Raw genomic sequence first — 18,198 nt, 5'->3', positions numbered from 1 at the left:
AGGCTCCTGTCTTGGGAAGAACCCTCCAGGCAGAGGGAGCAGCAAATATAAAAGATGAGGACAGAAGAGCAACGGAAGCCACAGCCAAAGGAAGTGGGTGACGGAGGTGGCAAGAGAGGGACAGGGAGGGGGTGGGGCCAGATCAGGTGTGGTTGGGGGAGCATTGTGAGGACTGTGCCCAGTTGCAGCAGGTCACCTGCGGGATGGCCCCAGTGATGCTTTCCTCCTAACCAAGAGGATACTGTGGAAATGATTGTGTGTGAATAAGGGGCTGGGCCACAAAGGACACTATGGCTTCCACCTCGTTCTCCTGGACCACTCACTTTGGTCGCCATGTTGTGAGGACGCTCAAGCAGCCTAGTGCTGAGGTCCAGATGGCGAAGAGCTGAGGCCTCCCACCAACAGCCCATACCAATGTGCCCCCCTCCCCACCCCAGGAGGGCAGTGGCAGGGTCTGCTGCAGGGAGAAGGAAGGTGAGCTGTAAGGAAGGAACAGGACTCTGCTGAGTCAGCCCTGGAATGGTCCAGGCAGAGGATGATGTTTGGATGGTAGGTGCAAGGGCAGGTGAAGAGAAGGTCAGATTCCGAATCTGGAAAGTAGCAGACAGAATCTGTTAAAGGCTCGTGTGAGGAAGTACTTGAAAAGAGAGGAGTCAAGAATGAATCTAAGAGTTTTGTCTTGGTCGGTCCAAGAGTGCACCTGCCCTTTCCTGAGACATCTCGTGTTGCTGTGCGAGTCTGTGCTGCCCTGGACACTCATGTGGAGAAGTTGCTTACTGACAGGTGGATGTCTGGACCTGGGTGTGAGGGAGGGCTCTGGGCTGGAGATGGTGGGGTGGTCAGCTGCTAATTACTACCAGGGCTTCCTCATAGCATAGGTTTCCAAATTGATTGGCAATTCCTTCATTAAAATTCTATCACGGCATGGTTATCTGTCTTCGTTAAACAAATTGAGAAGCTTTACCTTTTTCTCTGTGTTCTGGGAAAGTTCGTATATCTCAGTAATTTTTGGTTGCTTGAAAATTAGAATAGTTAGAAGAAATGGAAATACGGATATTAAAGTAGGTACACATGAGAAAAGAGGTATGAGGTAATTCTATGTGAATCTTTGTTATTAAATTGGAAACCAGCCAAGAAGTTGAGACATTCTTAAAAACATAAAACTGAAGGGAATTCCCTGGTGGTCCAGTGGTTAGGACTCGGCACTTTCACTGCCAGGGCCCAGGTTCAATCCCTGGTCAGAGAACTAAGCCCCACCGTGCGGCCAAAAAAAAAAGAAAAGAAAAACCATGAAATTGAAATAGAGTCAAAAGGAAAAACATTAGCTATTTAAAAGGCTGCAACGACCCCGCATCATGGCAGGTTCTGCCATCCTCACACTGGTGGCCTTTTGTTACTCAAACATCCCTCCCTCCTGCCACCCTAAAGGGAACACTGGCTGGGCCCTGGTGACCCCACGAGGTCTTTCAACAGATGAGGGACTCTGAGGCCTAACAACTTCGCCCCAGCCCCACACTGGCTGGACAGCACGAGGGCAGGCCCAGACAGGGAGCAGGGTTACTTGGCTGGGCTCCCTGCTGCCCCCCACCCCCAGGAGCTGGGCACTCACAGGCCAGCGAGCAGATCTGTTTCTCCTTGAGTGTCCTGGGTGGGGGCCAGGCTGCCAGCCCCTTCAGCCAGGATCTGCCGGATCAGGTCTTCATCTGGAGGGAGCAAAATGTGTCAGCCCTGGAGCCTTCCCTCCTCCTGGGGGGAGCTGGGGGACACCACCCTCCCCACCCCTGCTCACCCACCTGAAGCTGAGAAGTATTTGGCAGGTGAGGAGGGGCTGACCAGGGAGAGACTGTCATCCTCCGGGCCCGGCGTGCGGCCCATCCGGCCCCGGGCCAGCCGCTGCAGGGTGCTGCCCATGACGGATGGGTCACTCAGCAAGTCTGGCCAACTGAGGGTGCCTTCGCTGGATGGCCAGCACACCAGGCTGCAGGCGACAGGTCAGCAAGGGGAGCCCAGAGGACGCGTCTGCACACATACCCAACCCAAGTCCCATCACACATGGACATGCGGTGCTGCTGAGCAAACACTCCCGGGACAGCCCCACGACACACGGACGAGGACACGTGACGTGGCACATGCGAGGCGCAGCTGACCTACAGGAGAAATGGCTCACGTTTCCTCTAGAGACCCCCACCTTTTAGAATCCTCCACAAATAAGTCATGTTTCATTTGTCCAGCAAAGGCCTGTTGAGAAGCACAGAGGAAACCTGATTCCAGGCTGCCCAGAACACGACCCCATCCGGGCAGGCCCTGGGGAGCCCGCACCTCAGCACCGAGTCCTGGGAAGGCAAGTACGGAGCTGTCCAGCACAGATGAGTCCAGGCAGCTGTCCATGTCCAGCGCCTGCGGCCCTGCTGGTGTGGGGCTCGGGCCCCCGGCCACCTGCAGGAGAGGCAGGCGGTCAGTGGGAGGCAGCTTGGGCCCCTGCTGTGGGGAGGCATGCTCGCTCCTGGCAGGCAGAGTCTAGAGCAGTGCTCTCCTGGAGAATGTTCTAGATGCACACATTCTACACCTTCATTGTCCATCACAGGAACTACTTGCCACATGCCAATACAGAACACCTGAAGTGTGGCTGGTGTAATGGAGAAGCTGAAGTTTTAATTTTATCTAATTTTAATCAATTTAAATATAAACAGCCAGGGACTTCCCTGGTGGCACAGTGGTTAAGAATCCGCCTGCCAATGCAGGGGACACAGGTTCGATTCCTGGTCCGGGAAGATCCCACATGCCGCAGAGCAACTAAGCCCGTGTGCCACAACTACTGAGCCTGTGCTCTAGAGCCCGTGAGCCACAACTACTAAGCCCGTGTGCCACAACTACTGAAGCTTGTGTGCCTAGAGCCCACGCTGTGCAACAAGAGAAGCCACTGCAATGAGAAGCCCGTGGACCAAAACAAAGAGTAGCCCCCACTTGCCGCAACTAGAGAAAGTCTGCACGCAGCAATGAAAACCCAACGCAGCCAAAAAAAAAAAAAAAAAATATATATATATATATATATATATATAAAAATATACACACACACACAGATATATATAAAAACAGCCACATACGGGAAATTCCCTGGCAGTCTACTGGTTAGGACTCCGTGCTTCCACTGCAGAGGGCGTGGGTTCGATCCCTATTTGGGGAACTAAGATCCTGCATGCCCCATGGCATGACCAAAAATTTAAAAAAAAACAAAAAAAAAACCCTGCCCCCCCCCCAAAAAAAACCCAGCCACATACAGCTAAGGATGTCCATTCTGGGTTCCTGGGGGAAATGCCACTTGTCATGGTATATGACCCTTTCTTATGAGACATGGGCATCAGCCAGTTCCCCAGCCAGTCCTGTTTGCTTCAGTGGTGTCAGCAGTGACCCCTGTTCACTCCTGATTCTGACACCCTGCATCTCTCCCCTGGCTCCTGACCCCTCTCTGGCTGCTATACTGAACAGCACAGCCCTTGGCAGGGGCAGCCGTGCCCATGCTCCAGGAGCCCCACCCACCTTGCTCCGGGACATCCGGAAGAGGAACAGGATGGCCAGGTAGACGGGGTAGACAACCAGGCTGGACACCAGGCCGACGGCGATGGTGTCGATGCTCAGTGGGATCAGACTGGACGCGGGCCTCACACTGTGGCAGGAGAGGAGAGACGGGCCGGCTTGGGGGGTGGGGCAGAGGGGTTGGGGGTTGGGCAGAGAGAGGGCGTGCCGACCCCCACAGCACCCACCTGTAGGTAGCATCTCCCACAGCACCGTACCACACGGCGTTGGCACCCAGGAAGAGGCAGATGAGGAGGACGCAGCACGTGGCTCGCTGGACACGTGTAAAGCGGCTCCGAGGTGGCCGGTCCCACATGGAGAGCCAGACATGTTTGTCAAAGAAGCCGCGCTGCAGTTCGGCCACCAGGAGGCGCTGGAACCGCTGCAGGGCCACATCACCTGGGCGGGGACAGGAGGGCTTCAGGAGATCCCAGGGCCAGGCGCCCGAGCCCCCCACCCCCACCCCATGGCCCCGCCACCGGGGCAGGGCCTTACTTGCCGCCAGCACCTCCTTCTCCACCAGGCCCCCGTTGGCCTCCGTCTCCACTGACAGCCAGTCGTTGACCAGGAAGAAGGTGCTGCGGGCGTTCTGCAGGTCCCTGACGATGATGTGCTGCAGGAACCAGGCGGGGCTCAGCCCTGCAGAGGGGAGCGGCAGGGTGGTCAGAGCTGGGTGGGGCAGCAGGGGGGTGGGGGCGGCAGCAGCGGGGCCCCCAGACCTTTGTTGTCATGCCACACGCGGATCTTCCACACGCTGCCCAGGCTGTGTGGGGTGGCGATCTGGAAAATGTCCAGGCTGTTGCGGTGGAAGGCTCCGTCCCCATCCAGGTGCCGGTGGCCGCTGCGGCTGTCCGCCCCGTACAGCATGATGCCCACATGAGCTGTGGTCCCTGAAGGACGTAAGAACAGGGGGCAGGACTCTGGGTTTGCCGCCCACCAGACATTGACCCCGGGCGGGTCTGCCCTGACAACCTTCCTTTGACAGGCACAGGCAGCCCCCACCCTGTGGCTCTGATACAAATGGATCTCAGTCGCCTCAAACCATTAAATGAACGGCCCCCAGTGACACAATTCAAATGCCAGTTGTGGTGGTGCCTTAACTACGAGTAACAGCGTGGAACGTGAAGGTGGCTGCCAGCCTTCAGTCCGCTACACGAGATGCATGTCCTGATGGGTGACATCACCTCTCCCAGAGGCTGCTGGTGACCAGTCACCATACACCTCTCAGTCCCCACACAGACCACCAAGTGCACAGCAGTGTTGCCCCATGTCCCCAGTGATGAACCTACACGACGTTTTATAAAAGTAGGTCATCAACACAGAGGACCAAAAAAAATTTAAAAACTAAAAATAAGGGGCTTCCCTGGTGGCGCAGTGGTTGAGAGTCCACCTGCCGATGCAGGGGACACGGGTTCGTGCCCCGGTCCGGGAAGATCCCACATGCCGCGGAGCAACTAAGCCCGTGTGCCACAACTACTGAGCCTGCGCTCTAGAGCCTGCAAGCCACAACTACTGAGCCCACGTGCTGCAACTACTGAAGCCTGCACACCTAGAGCCCGTGCTCCACAAGAGAAGCCACCACAGTAGAAAGAAGCCCACGCACTGCAATGAAGAGTAGACCCCCACTCACCTCAGCTAGAGAAAGCCTGTGCAAGCAGCAACGAAGACCCAACGCAGCCAAAAAAAATTTTAAAGATAAAAGAGAGAACCAAGTGACAAAGATGAAAGCACAGCATAGAAATGAAAAATGGTACCAAGGAAGCGAAATTTGCATCAAAGGCAAACACACGACTGAAGAAACAGCCGACCACGGGGCCACTGTCGCTGCCGCTGCCCCAGGGGCTCTGGAGAGGCCGTCGCTGAGAGCAAACTCACCAACATGAGTGAGAGCAATCGTTGAGACAAAAAGGATGAAGACATCACATAGCAATGGATGCCGGCAAAAACTTCACGTGGAAAGAACTCTCAGAGGTACTTCACAGAGAGGAGAGCATGACAAGAGGTCGGCAGCAAAGTGTCCGCTGGCCGAGGCACAAAGATGCCCCCTCGGGTGGCAATTACAGATGAGAAGGCAAGTGCTGCTCAAACTACTCTTGGTAAGTTTCCCACAAAGAAATAAGGCACTTTAGTTCTCAGCGTCTAACGCTTTATGTTACACTGTACTAACTCCACATCATCAAGTTACTTTCCACATTTTTAACCAAAATTCAAGAGCTTTTGATGTCTTGAAAACAATCTTTTCACCAAGACGACTTATTACCATTTAATAATCATTTCCCACACCAATCGTCAGGCTGTTCCACCCGGCTGCGCACGTCAGCGGCTGCCCACAGGGACTACGAGCCCACTGCATGCCCACAGGTGCAGATGAACGAGCTGCTGCTTGGCACAGCCATGGTGACCCAAACCCCTGCTGGAAGCCACCCCTCTATTACAAGAGTCCCCATCAGGAAGGCAGCCCCCCTCACCTGAGCCCCGGCCCCAGCCGGTCTTGACCAGGATCTCATACTTGAAGCGACCCCCCTTCCCGCAGAACGGGATGACGCGGACCCGGCTGATGTCCAGCTGGTCCAGCTTACGCAGGATCACAGCCGTGACCGCGTAGGTCACCAGGCACACAGTGCACGTCAGCAGGACGATGTAGTTCACGCTTGAGGCTGGCTCCTAGGGAGACAGAGCCATCAGGCCCCAGGGGCGCAGCCCAGCCCTCGCCTGCTCAGGGCGGAGCTGGGGCTCCCCAGAAGTCCAAGGATGCAGCACCACTCACAGGGAAGATGAAGTGGACGTGGCTGGGAGGCACAAAGAGACTGGCACCGAAGGCGGTGAGGTGGCGGGTGAGGCAGACAGCCTGGCTGGGCGAGGTCTCCTCTAGGGGCACGAGGCCCTCTGTCCGCCATGCCATCTCCTTCTCGCTGAAGTACTGGCAGAGGGACGTGTACAGACCCACGGACACCTCCAGTGCTGACCATCGGAAGTGGCTGGTCAGGTTCAGGTAGTAGCTAGCGCCCAGATCTCTGGTCCTGGGAGAATTGGGGGTGTCATGGCCAGACCTGGCCTGGCCCGCTCCCCAAACCCCACAGGGAGCCCCTGGGCCCTGGCACATACGGATCCGACCATGTCCACCTGCCCTCAGAGATCAGCCCCACCCCGCCAACAAGTCCCACTGCTCCCAGGTCCAGGGCAGGACGTGCTCACCCTGGGGCGATGAAGAAGGTGTAAGGCCTGTGGTCGTCGCCTGCCAGGACCTCCAGGCTGATCCTCCTGCTGGCTGAGCAGTTGTGCTCGTTGGGCCAGGGCATAGCGTGCAGGTAGGCGGCCAGGTAGGGCTCAGGCTCCTCTGGCAGGTAGTGCTCTGCGGGTGGCATGTGCAGGCTCAGACCCCTGCTCGGGCAGCTCACACACCCCAGGGGACAACCCCAGAAGCCCTCCCCAGCCACCCCACTGTCCTCCAGCCAGGCCCCCAGGGCTCCACGAAGCAGGAGACAGACTTTACCAAAGGCCACGAGTTGGGGGTGCCCGCGAGAAACACCTGTTCACCTGGCCACCCCACTGCCCCACACAGGCTGGGCCACAGAAGGGAAGAGGAGGCCGCCCACCGAGGGCCCCGCCATGCCACGCACCGTTCAGCACCATGAAAGTAAGCTGCAGGTGAAGCCCGGCCTCAGGGTTGCTGTTCTCGGGGGTGACCACGACACTGACTGAGGCCTGGGGCTGGACGATAGTGGAGCCAGCAGGGATGCGGTGACCCTGGGCAGCCTGGTCTGAGTTGTTGGGCACCTTCACGGTGATGGCGCGCTCTGAGGCCAGCTGCCCAATGGGGATCTGGGTGCCGGCCTGTGTCTGGAAAGCCATGGACGCCACCTTGGTGGAGACAGTGTAGTTGCTGATGTAGCCAAAGGGGAAGGGGTTGGAGTCGACGAGGAGGATGAGTTGCACCACATCACTGAGGTTGGACAGGGCCCCGCTGAAGGCTGTGGGGATGGAGAAGTGGCAGCCGGGGCCCGAGGCGTCGCCCTGGCACAGCAGACTCAGTGGATCCGAGCGCTTGCCCTGTGCCACGATCTCTTCACCCGCCAGGGTCAGGGGCTCCTCGTTGAGCACACGGGAGCGCATGAGAATACCCATGAGGGCCGATGAGAGCTGGTAGGCCCTGGATGCCACCAGTAGTGACGGCGGCTCTGCCCCCAGCTCCGAGGGCTGTGGGCCCTGCACGTCCGAGCTGGCCAGGTGGATGAGGTCACCTACGGATAGGAGAGATTAGGCGGAGAAGTGGGGAGAGGGATCATGGGGAAAGGTTGGGGGGAGAGGTCCGGTTTGGGGAGAGGTCTGGTGGGGGGAGAGGTGGCAGAGAGGTTGGGGGAGAGGTTGGAGGGAAAGATCCGGTGGGGGGCAGAGATTGGAAGGGGGGTAGAGGTGGGGGAGAGGTGGGGGAAGGTCCGGGGAGCAGCAGGCGCCCACACCTGTGATGTTGAGGATGCTGTCAGCAATGGCAGTGGGCGTCCCAGTGCCCGCAGCGGTCTCAGCCTGCAGGATGCGCATCATGCCCTCTAGCTTGTGCAGTGTCTTCTTCAGGCACGAGCGGCACACGAATTCCCAGCTGGACACCTGCAGGGAGCCCATCACCATGTCCAGCCCCACTCCAGCCCAGCTGACCCAGGCCAGGTAGGGGCCACTCAGCAGCAGCTCCCCCCACTTCTGTCCCTCAGCCCAGCTTGGCTCCGCCATGCTCGCTGTGATCCTGGAGCAGCCTCTGTGACAGCGGCCTCCCCACCTCCGTGGAGCCGTTCCAAACCACCTTTCATGTTGCAGCTGGAAAATCCATGCCAAACACGGCTACACCCATGGGCATCTCTGCCAGGAGCCCTTCAGTGGCTCTTCCCCACACACAGGCAGAGTTCAAGGTAATGTGGCCCCAATGGCCACCCTGGCCACACACACAGCCAAGTAAGCCATGTCACAGACAGGGCGACCCCCACCCAGAAAACCTTCCCCTCCCTTCTCCTCCACAAGGCCTCGGCAGCAATCCCTTGCCACCCTGAGCACAGTCCCCTCCCCGCCGTCAAGACAGAGCCCAGCCCAGCCCGGCTGCTGAGTCCTAGGCGAGGGTGGCGGAGTCAGGTGTAACCACAGGCCCACAGGCGAGAGTACAAAACAGCCTCACCCCTCCCCACACCTGGGCCTTGTGCCCTGGACCCCCGCAGGGTCACCCTGGGGGGCACCCGTGGCTCATGCTGGGACAGCTGAGAATGGGCACGTGGCCACACAGACTTGGCTAGGAAAGGAGCTCTCAGGTCGTCAGGGTTGGGGGCTCAGGGCTGCCACAGGGCCTGTATCTCGTCCTACCGTGCACTGGGCCAGGGCGGCTGCAACCTGCTGGATATCGTCCACGGTGTTAACCCGCAGGGAGACCAGGGTCTCGGTGACATTCTTGCGTATCTGGGCGCGCAGCTGCCGCCTGGGGTCTGGCTCTGCCACCATGGCCAGGGCCTGCTCGTACTGCAGGCACAGGGGAGCCGTCAGCAGGAGATGGGCAGCCCCGCCTACAGTGCAGGCTGACCAAGGGCAGGCATCTTGGCCGCTGCCTAACACCAGCGGCAACTCGAGCCCTGTGTCAAGGGCAAAAGGGGTATTCCCCAGGACCCCACGTGGGGGCTAGGGGCACAAGGAGAAGAGGAGGCAGCCTGGCACTGGGGAGGGCCCCGCAAGTGGGTGCTGCTGGGAGCAGGAGTGGTGCCGAGGCCCTGGTCAGGAGAGGGGGTCTGGGCCACCCCCAGCACAGAGGCCAGCGCAGGAGGGGCTCCTCAGCCGCACTGACCTCATTGAGCACAGCGATGAGGGCCAGCGAGTACTCGATGACGTGCTGGGGGTCGGCCTGGCGCAGCAGCCCAGGCAGCGTGCTCTCTGTGAGGCTGTACAGCCAGGGCGTGAGATCTGGGGGGCCGTCGGGGGACTCTCCGGGGGGCTCTGGCAGGGTGATGGCCAGAGACCTGTGGGCAGAGGCTGTGGATGAACAGGTGGTGGGTCCCCCTCCCACCCCCAGCCAGGCCCTGTTCCACGGGCACAGGCTCACCTGTTGAGGGCGACCACGGCGGCACCCAGCTGGTCCTGCACAACCACAGCCAGGCCCACCACAAAGTGGGGCGCAAAGCCAGGTGGCAGCACGGCCCCATAGGTGGAGAGGCTGCCCTTGTAGACACAGAACTCCTCGCAGTGGCCCTGGTGACAGCGCCGCAGCAGCAGGGCATACACCAGTGGAGCACCCGCGTCCTCCTCATCCTGCCAGCCTGTGGGACCCCAGGGCATCAGCGGGGTCCCAATGTGCCCCCCATCACCAGGGCCTGTGGGCCGTACTCACCCACACACTTGAAGTGCACCTTGGTGGTGAGGGCGCGCACGGCCTCGAGCGGGAAAAGGCGGCAGGAGCCCCCCAGTGGAGGGCGGTTCGGGGCAAGATGGATGGAGGCGCAGCCCTGCTCCTGGCCCGAGTGGCCCAGCACCGTGAGCGTGAATGTGTAGCCCTCGCCGTCCCGTAGCACGCCGCGCCGCACCACCAGCCGCATGCCCGCACTGCCCGTGGACGTGGTTGTCTCATCCAGCACCAGTGTCTCATTGCTAAAGCTGCGCGCGGCCCAGCGCTGAGAGGGCACCCAGATCACAGGTGCTCAGGGGCGGGTCTCCCCCAGGCCCACCAACTTTGGTCCCCACCTGGGGCCCCCTGCTCACCCCGCGCTCGGAGCCCCCGCCGCAGTTGTCACAGCGGCCCTCCAGGTACACGTAGGAGCTGCGGCTCACTGCGTACACCGCCTGCGCCTTGCAGGACACACACTCCAAGGACACGATGGGTACCCGGCCACTCCGGATCAGCACCTGGAGGCCGGGCAGGATTAGAGAGAGGCATGCCCACGCTGGCCAGGAGCCTCCGGATTGGGGCTCTGCTCCTGAGGCCCAGACCCTTGGGTCTGCCCCGTGTGGTGGGTGGTAGCGAAACCCATGAAAGAGCAGGGCCCCTGCCCCTGCCATTCTCCCACTTGCAGAAACTCCTCTCAGACCCAGCCAACTCCTAAGTCAGCCCGAAGCCCAGGTTCTGTGGGGCCATGAGCTCAGCCCTCACCCAGGATGTTTGTATCGTTTTGTGACTCCTAGGATTGGCGAGGGACAGGGGAGGAGGATGGGGGAGGAGGGAATTTAATGAAGTGCAGACCATGATGGGCTTATTTTCTGCAGCACCCCGGGCCGGTCTTGGGCCTGGCACACAGCAGGCACTCAACAGGTGCTCAGCTACAAACAGATAAACAGAGACGTGAAGGTACAGATAGACTAGTGTCCGCGTGGGGACAAGCATAGCTCAGCTCAGCCCCGTCTGAGCCTCCCACTGCTCTCTGCACTGGGGGCGGGGCCCACATCAGACAGCCCCAGACAGCCACTCCGGGCAGAAACCTGGCACGAGGGATGGACACCCCATCCCAGGCACCAGCAGGGCCTGATGCACCCACTCCTGTTACAGCAGCAGGAGTGGTGCCATGGGGCCAAGCATACGTGGTCCTGACCGCCTGGCAGCTTAGGGAGGGAGAGAGAGCGTGCTCCACACACAGGCAAGAACAGGCCCTCCTCATTCAGGGAGGGGACACCATGCTCTGGGGAAGGGACGTGTCTCCTCGCTGGTGGCCTTCAGTGCTGCGGGGACAGTGAATTTCTCACAAACCACTAGGGCCTGTGCTGTGCCTCTAAGCTTTGTGCACAGCTATGGCCTTTTTGGAAGAAAGCAATGCCAGAGGAGCATCTTGTTAAGTAGAATTAACATCAAGGGTAATAATGACTTAAAACCAATAGCTTCTAGAAGTACTAAAACAAAAAACCAAAAAACCAAAAAAACCCTGAAAAATGGGTGCTCGGGGACTTCCCTGGTGGCACAGTGGTTAAGAATCTGCCTGCCAATGCAGGCGACACGGGTTCGGGCCCTGGCCCGGGAAGATCCCACATGCCGCGGAGCAGCTAAGCCCACGTGCCACAACTACTGAGCCTGTGCTCTAGAGCCTGTGAGCCACAACTACTGAGCCCGTGTGCCACAACTACTGAGCCCGTGTGCCACAACTACTGAAGCCCACATGTCTAGAGCCCGTGCTCCACAACAAGAGAAGCCACCACAATGAGAAGCCTGCACACCCCAACAAAGAGTAGCTCCCACTCACCGCAACTAGAGAAAGCCCACACGCAGCAACAAAGACCCAACGCAGCCAAAGATAATTAAAAAAAAAAAAAAAAGGGTACTCAGTACTATGTGCAGGCAGGGGCCCTGTGCACTCAGCCTCTCCGGTAGTTCCCCCCACCCTGGGGGCCGGTAGCTCCACCCAGGGCTGGGCCAGGGCAGCACCCACCGTCTGGTTGGTGACCTCCTCCTTGCGGCCTGCCTTCCATACGGTCAGGTTGAAGGTGTACTCCACACCGGCTTGCAGACGCTCCCGGGGGATGGTGACCACGCTGCTCCCACGGGGCCCGAAGTTCAGTGCACACCCGCCAGTCTCACTCTGCAGTCCGTGACGGGGCCAGGGAGGGGGTGCGCATGGGGGTGAGATCCTAGGCCTGCCTCCAATTAGATCCTGGCCCGGGGACGGCTGGGAAGACCCCTCCCCCTGCTGGGATCGAGCCCACCAGGCACTCAGACATATCAAGCAGACCCAAGAGCCTGCCAGCCTCATGCACACAAACGACCTAAGGGGGATTAGGAGAACGATTGCCCCGCCATGTGACTGACCTGCGTCGAGGCCACGCAGGCCCAGTGGAAGCTGAGTGGCGTCTGGTCACCGTCCTCCAGGTTGGGGTCATAGGACTTGCTCCCATCCAGCACCAGGTCCTGAGAGTCCGACCACACACGGTAGGAGCCACCCTCGACAATGGGCACCAGGCGCTCAGGGGCCACTGTCACATTGGCCTGGATGCTCTGTGCCAGCGGTGTGTCCCCAAACGACACCACGAACACAAAGCAGTAGTGGCCCACAGGCAGCACCATCCGTGGCACCACCAGCTGGGGCCGGCTCACATCCACACTGGGCAGGGTCACCCGGGCCATGCGCCCAGGCCGCTGGCAGCTGGTGGCACGGTACACCTCCCAGCGGTACTCAGTCTGGTACGTGACGCAGTCACGCAGGTCGACGTGGGCCTCCAGGTAGTTGCGCTGGGAGCGCCGCATAAGTACCTGTGGGGGCAGGGCCACATCCACCTCGGGCTCCCTGCAGGCCAGCACATGGACGGTGACCGTGGTCTGCGCCACAAAGAAGCTCACCAGGTTGGAGGCGTTCACCTCCACACGGTAGTCCCCAGGCTGCAGGTAGGAGTGAGCCACCCAGGGAACCTCCGTGTCCTCTGCCAGGGCCCCGTCCCCAAAGTCCCAGTGGTAGGCCACTCGCCGGGGGCTGGGGCTCGTGGCAGCCTCGAAGCGGGCCGAGCGGTTGGTGAAGCAGCGGCCGCTGCGCAGCGCCACGTGCTGAATGACGTCCTGGACATCAATCATGAGTGTGTGGTTTACGCCGCCCAGCTCATTGAAGGCTCGCACGTGGATCTCCAGCAGCCCTGCAGCCACGGGAGTATAGGTGACGTCGCGACCCGACAGGATGACCAGTGAGTCTCCCTGAACCTTCTGCAGCGAGAAGTACCACGCGTAGGCAACACGGGAACCCCGCTGCACCCGGGCCGTGAAGTTCCTCTCGGAGCCCGTGGCGATGGCCGGCTCGCAGCAGTCGGGCACCTGGAGCCCACCCACGGCCTCCAGCACTGAGACACGCACCTGCGCCTGCACCCGGCTTACGTGGTTCTCGGCCTGGATGCTCACCGTGTAGTCCCCGAGCCGGGGGAAGCTGCGGGAGAAGTGGGGCCCAGGGAGCACCTCGAGGCCAGCCCCACTGACCTGTAGGTGGAAGCTGACGGCCGAGCCGGCAGCCAGCAGGATCTGAAAGTGAACCAGCTGCCCGGGCTCCACCACCTTCCTGCTGGCCCATAGCACCAGGCCCACGATGGGCTCCTCCACCGTGAGGTTGTGTGTGGCCACGACCCAGCTGACCGCGTTGGAGGCGTTGAGCTGAATGGAAAAGGTGCCGGCGTCGGGGAGGACCACGGCGATGTGTTGGCCATGCCTGCTGCCACCCGGCACGGCCCAGCACCAGCTCACATTGGTGCCCGAGGCCAGCTGCCCCCAGAAAGGCACGGTGGAACTGGCCACCACAAAGCTGCAGTCCAGTTCACCGGCCCTGATGCTGAGGCCACTGACAGGCACTTGCACAGCCACCTCAGTGCTGGCGTTGGCTGAGCCCAGTTGGTTCTTGGCCATGACTGTGACCAGGTGCATGCCGGGGCTGGGAAAGGTGTGGGTGGTGGATGGCTCTGGGGTCTCCCAGCCCAGCCCTTCCTCCAGGGACCAGGTGTAAGTGACGCCACTGCCACCAGCCAGCTCAGCGCGGAGGGTGACACTTGCATTGACAGCCACTGGGTTCGGGGAGGCGGCGGCGGCCAGCCACCCCACAGGCTCCACAAAGTTCACGGTGCGGTTGGCCGAGGCGCTGCCCAGCATGTTGGTGGCCCGCAGCTGGACGTGGTAGGTGCCAGCCTCGAGCACGGTGAGCGAGAAGGCTTTGCCGCTGCCAGCCAGGGCCAGGCCACTGTCCCGCTGAGCGGTCCAGCTGTAGGAGATATTGGTACCATCCCTGACTGAGGCCTGCAGCTGCAGCGTGCGGTTGGTGGGGAAGCAGCAGCTACTGCCGCCGCCCACCACCTGCAGCCCCTCGATGTGCTGCAGGACATAGATGAAGATACTGTCCTGGGCGGCGCCCACCTCATTCTCAGCCGTGACAATGATGTTGAAGGTGCCGACAGACCGGAAGGTGTAGGAGATGGTGGGGCCCCCAGGGATGGGCGTACAGCGGTCACAGAGGACCCAGGAGTAATGCACGTCACTGCCCGCCTCCAGGGAGGTGCTGAAGCTCACGCTGCCGTTCAGGGGTACCACCGTGCGGCTGGCGTTGACGCTGAGCCCCCGCACACGCTGCTGCACGGTGACATTCAGCTGGGCCTCCCCACGGCTTACCTCGTTCCAGCCAGACACCCTGACGGGGAAGCAGCCCGTGCTGCTGTAGGCGTGGGTGACCGCAGGGCCCTGGAGCCGCCCGCCATCCCCCAGCTCCCACAGGTAGGTGGCGGGGTGCCCGCGTCCCACAGCAGAGAACAGGTAGGGCTGCTGCAGCTCCAGCACATGGGAGCCATTGACCCTGATGCCTGTGAGATCCACAGGCTCCTGCACCTCCACGAGCGCCGAGTCGTTGGCAGCTGAGATGTTGTTGGACACGGTGACGGTCACCAGGTAGGAACCTGAGTCCCAGTAGGTGAACGTGGCCTCAGGGCCCCCAACGCGGGCAGCAGCATCCTCAGTGCCAAAGTCCCAGGTGTAGCGGTAGGGGAATGGGGGCCAGGCACAGGCAACTAGCCGGGCTGTGTCCCCGACCCGCACAAACTGCCTCTCGGGCCACATGGTGATGTTGCCCACCTCGGGCTCCACGCAGATGCTGCTGAAGTAATGCGCCTTATTCACGTGGCTCGACAGGACCAGCGCCAGGGGGAATGTACCACTACGTGTGAAATTGTGCATCACTGTCGGGTCCCCCCGGACGGTCGTGTTGGATGATCCGTCCCCGAAGGTCCAGTCGAAGATGTAGTTGGTAGGGTTCCCAGTGACGTGGGCTGTGAGCTGGGCGTGGGGCTGGGTGGGAATGCAGGCTGTAGGGTCGATCCACAGCACCTCCAGGACAAAGACCTGTATGGGCAGGCTCCGGGCCAGGTTTCCAGTGGGGCTGGACGCGCCCACGGTCACCGTGCAGTTCTGCGCCCGCAGGTACACGTGCTCTACTGTGGCCTCAGGGCCCATGAGCACTGTGCCGTCCCCCATGTCGAAAGTCCATGTGACGTTGTCACCCGAATCCAGGGTGGCGCTGACCACCACAGGTGCACCCTGCTCCACGGCCGGGCTCAGGCTCACGGTCAGCCCACGGAGCTCCTCGAAGACACGGACGCTGATGCTCGCCACTGTACTACTCACCGTGTTGTTGACCTCCAGTTGGATGTGGTATGCGCCCCTCGAGGCGAACGTGTGGTTGATCTCTGGCTGGAGCTGTGTTACATCTGGGGAGCCATCCCCGAAATCCCACGTGTACAGGACACCCCCAGGCGAGGGAAGCGGGTGCGGGAAGAAGGTGACAGGCCAGCCAGCCACCAAGACCCGGCTGCCCGTGGCCACGGCCACGGCGGGCAGGGTGGCGCGCACACTCACAGGCACCTGCTGCGTCAGGTTCTCGAAGGTACTGGACACGAGCAGGGTCAGGTTGTATTCACCTGGCAGACAGGCCCAGAATGGGGACGGGGATGGGGCCGGGGCCGCCGCCACCACCTACTCAGCAGAACCCCTCCTAACCCCGTGCTGTGGGCAGGGGCCTGGGGTGGGGGTGAGGCGCAAAGCAGGGCCCCAGTTATAACGTGAACAGAGAACGCTCTTGGACCCAGGCCCGGGTGCTCTCAGCACAGGGCAAGTCGCAGGGCTGAGGCAGAAAGATGAAGAGCAACCGTCTCCAGGTACGACTGCCCTTGGGGTGACAGGGCAGGCATAGGTGCAGGGCTGAGATCACAGGAACAGGGCTGGGATCATAGGGGCACCACTGTTTACTCTGCATTTCTTGTGTGTGAGGCTTCTGGAATTTCAAAAATGACTAAAAGGAACCTTCCCTTCTCCCCCAAAAAAGGCTCAGGGAAGGAGTCAGGAGGGGATAGAAGGGTCCGGTTTCTGGCCGGCAGACTTGAATCATGGGTCTCAGAGACCTAGTCCACCCCTCAACCCTGTACATCCCTTCTTCACCCCAGTGAGGGCCCTGCGCCAACAGCCCAGGCTGGATCCCGGGAGGCAGGACCAAGGGGGGCTGTCCCCCAGGGAGGGGCTGTCCCCGGGGCAGGGCTCACCCAAGCTGGAGGCTGGCAGGGCAGCAGGCCTGCCCCTTACCTGGGACAGTGTAGGTATGTGTGATGTTGTGCTCCACCAGCACCTGGGCCACTGTGGGGTCTGGGACCTGGAAGGACTCGTTGTATGGAGGCTTGAACTGGCCGATCACCTGCTCCCCATCCCCGAAGGTCCACCTGCCAGGGCAGCGAGCAGGCAAGTGAGCAGGCAAGTGAGCAGGCTAGGAGGGGTGGGGTAGGAGGGAGGGGTGGGGAGGGCCCAGCTGTAGCCCCTTTCCTTGCACCTCCTTTCAGGGTACCACCCGCCCTGCTGCAGCCCTCCAGCCGGTCCCAATGTCCTATGTACCCAGCACGTCCTGACAGATGAGGAGGTGGAGGCTGGGGCCCCACCCAGGGCCCAGCACACTCACAGAAAGGCCACCTCCATGGCCGAGTCCACCAGCACGTCAGCCGCCAGCGCCAGCGTGGCATTGGGGGGCAGCACGGGCGGCACCGCAGACACCCGCAGGCCCCGCATCCTGTGCATCCGCTCGACGGTGACGTTGTAGTTCACGGTGACGTTGCTCACGTGGTTGGAGGCCGTCAGCTGTGGGGACAGGCGGCAGTGAGCAGGCCACCAGCCGGCCACAGGGCAGCATGGACAGAGCCCCTCCCCGCACTCACCCACAGCTGCCACGGGGTCCTCGGGAGCAAAGCAGAACAGAAGGCAAAGGTGAGCAGCGGACAGCCCAGCCCCCGCCCCACCCACCCCCACCCTACTCTCCACCCTGTGCCCACGCCCCCCGCCCACCGAGAGCTTGAAGACGGCGGCGCTCTGGTAGATGACGTTGAAGACCACATTGTGGAAGGTCAGGGACTGCTTGTCATCAATGGTCCAGCGGAAGACCACATCCGAGCCAGCCTCCACCACGGGGCTGTACCTCTGCGGAAGGGCACAGCGTCAGCTGGCCATGGCCCTGCCCCAGCCCAGGGTCTTTGGGGGACCAACTGTGCCCTCAACCCACGTCTACCCGCCTGGACATAGCTCCCTATGGGGCTTCCCTCTAGGCTAAGGAGGCCACATAGTGCGGGGCTGAGCCTGGGCTTGGTTACATCCTGACCTCTCTGTACCTCAGTTTCTTCATCTGTAAAATAAACCCAACACCCGTTGGGTTGGGCCAACCCACCTCAGTCTGTGCACCCCCACCCCAGGGCTCCTGCTCAGGCCCCCGTAGCTGGACAGCACAGTGCCGTTTGGGAAGGCACGTGAGTCTCAATGGGCCTCATGGTTCTGGATGTTTACCTGAGTCACCTGATAGAACAGGTGTGAACAGGGAAGCCAGGGGAAGGGGACACAACCACCCAACAGCTCCTGTGCTAAGGCTGCAGAACTGGTGGCTGCCTTATGTGAGGTGGGTACTCCCAGGACAGGGACAGGGACAGCCGCTCCCGGAGTGGCAACAACAGTGGCCGGGTGGCATCAGATCCCAACCTCAAAAAGCGCTCACTTTAGCCAGGTGGGAACACAGCAGGACCCCGAAAACACACCCAGGATCAACAAGGTCAGAGGTGGGTGGAGAGTTCGACAATTCGTGCAGGAAATGTGAGAGCAAAAAGAAGCATTTTCAGAGCAACTGTTTCACAGGTGACTTCCCCAGT

The 18,198-nt window shown here is 60.9% G+C and overlaps 1 protein-coding gene across 8 annotated transcripts in view; it reads right to left on the bottom strand.

Annotated features, from left to right (window-relative positions):
- PKD1 (polycystin 1, transient receptor potential channel interacting) overlaps nucleotides 1-18,198 on the bottom strand; it is a 47,449-nt gene that overhangs the window by 6,658 nt on the left and 22,593 nt on the right. For 5 of the 8 annotated variants that reach the window (XM_067707000.1, XM_067707002.1, XM_067707003.1 and 2 more), the window contains 23 exons: nucleotides 17,351-17,482; nucleotides 16,971-17,146; nucleotides 16,604-16,737; nucleotides 12,326-15,945; nucleotides 11,949-12,098; nucleotides 10,297-10,440; nucleotides 9,929-10,208; nucleotides 9,644-9,857; nucleotides 9,389-9,560; nucleotides 8,917-9,069; nucleotides 8,034-8,178; nucleotides 7,194-7,814; nucleotides 6,769-6,925; nucleotides 6,341-6,593; nucleotides 6,042-6,237; nucleotides 4,293-4,463; nucleotides 4,069-4,212; nucleotides 3,762-3,972; nucleotides 3,538-3,664; nucleotides 2,320-2,436; nucleotides 2,189-2,238; nucleotides 1,794-1,978; nucleotides 1,610-1,703 (listed from right to left, as the gene is read on the bottom strand). In XM_067707000.1, coding sequence (XP_067563101.1) covers nucleotides 1,610-1,703; nucleotides 1,794-1,978; nucleotides 2,189-2,238; nucleotides 2,320-2,436; nucleotides 3,538-3,664; nucleotides 3,762-3,972; nucleotides 4,069-4,212; nucleotides 4,293-4,463; nucleotides 6,042-6,237; nucleotides 6,341-6,593; nucleotides 6,769-6,925; nucleotides 7,194-7,814; nucleotides 8,034-8,178; nucleotides 8,917-9,069; nucleotides 9,389-9,560; nucleotides 9,644-9,857; nucleotides 9,929-10,208; nucleotides 10,297-10,440; nucleotides 11,949-12,098; nucleotides 12,326-15,945; nucleotides 16,604-16,737; nucleotides 16,971-17,146; nucleotides 17,351-17,482 — 7,646 coding nt within the window. Of the gene's footprint in view, nucleotides 1-1,609; nucleotides 1,704-1,793; nucleotides 1,979-2,188; nucleotides 2,437-3,537; nucleotides 3,665-3,761; nucleotides 3,973-4,068; nucleotides 4,213-4,292; nucleotides 4,464-6,041; nucleotides 6,238-6,340; nucleotides 6,594-6,768; nucleotides 6,926-7,193; nucleotides 7,815-8,033; nucleotides 8,179-8,916; nucleotides 9,070-9,388; nucleotides 9,561-9,643; nucleotides 9,858-9,928; nucleotides 10,209-10,296; nucleotides 10,441-11,948; nucleotides 12,099-12,325; nucleotides 15,946-16,603; nucleotides 16,738-16,970; nucleotides 17,147-17,223; nucleotides 17,243-17,350; nucleotides 17,483-18,198 lie in introns of all 8 variants that reach the window. The other 3 variants (XM_067707006.1, XM_067706999.1, XM_067707001.1) reach the window with 3 other exon arrangements.

Source organism: Pseudorca crassidens, chromosome 15, assembly GCF_039906515.1.
Source record: "Pseudorca crassidens isolate mPseCra1 chromosome 15, mPseCra1.hap1, whole genome shotgun sequence".
Taxonomy (NCBI): Eukaryota; Metazoa; Chordata; class Mammalia; order Artiodactyla; family Delphinidae; genus Pseudorca; species Pseudorca crassidens.
Note: the sequence above shows the minus strand (reverse complement) of the source record. Positions and strands in the feature narration are given on the sequence as shown.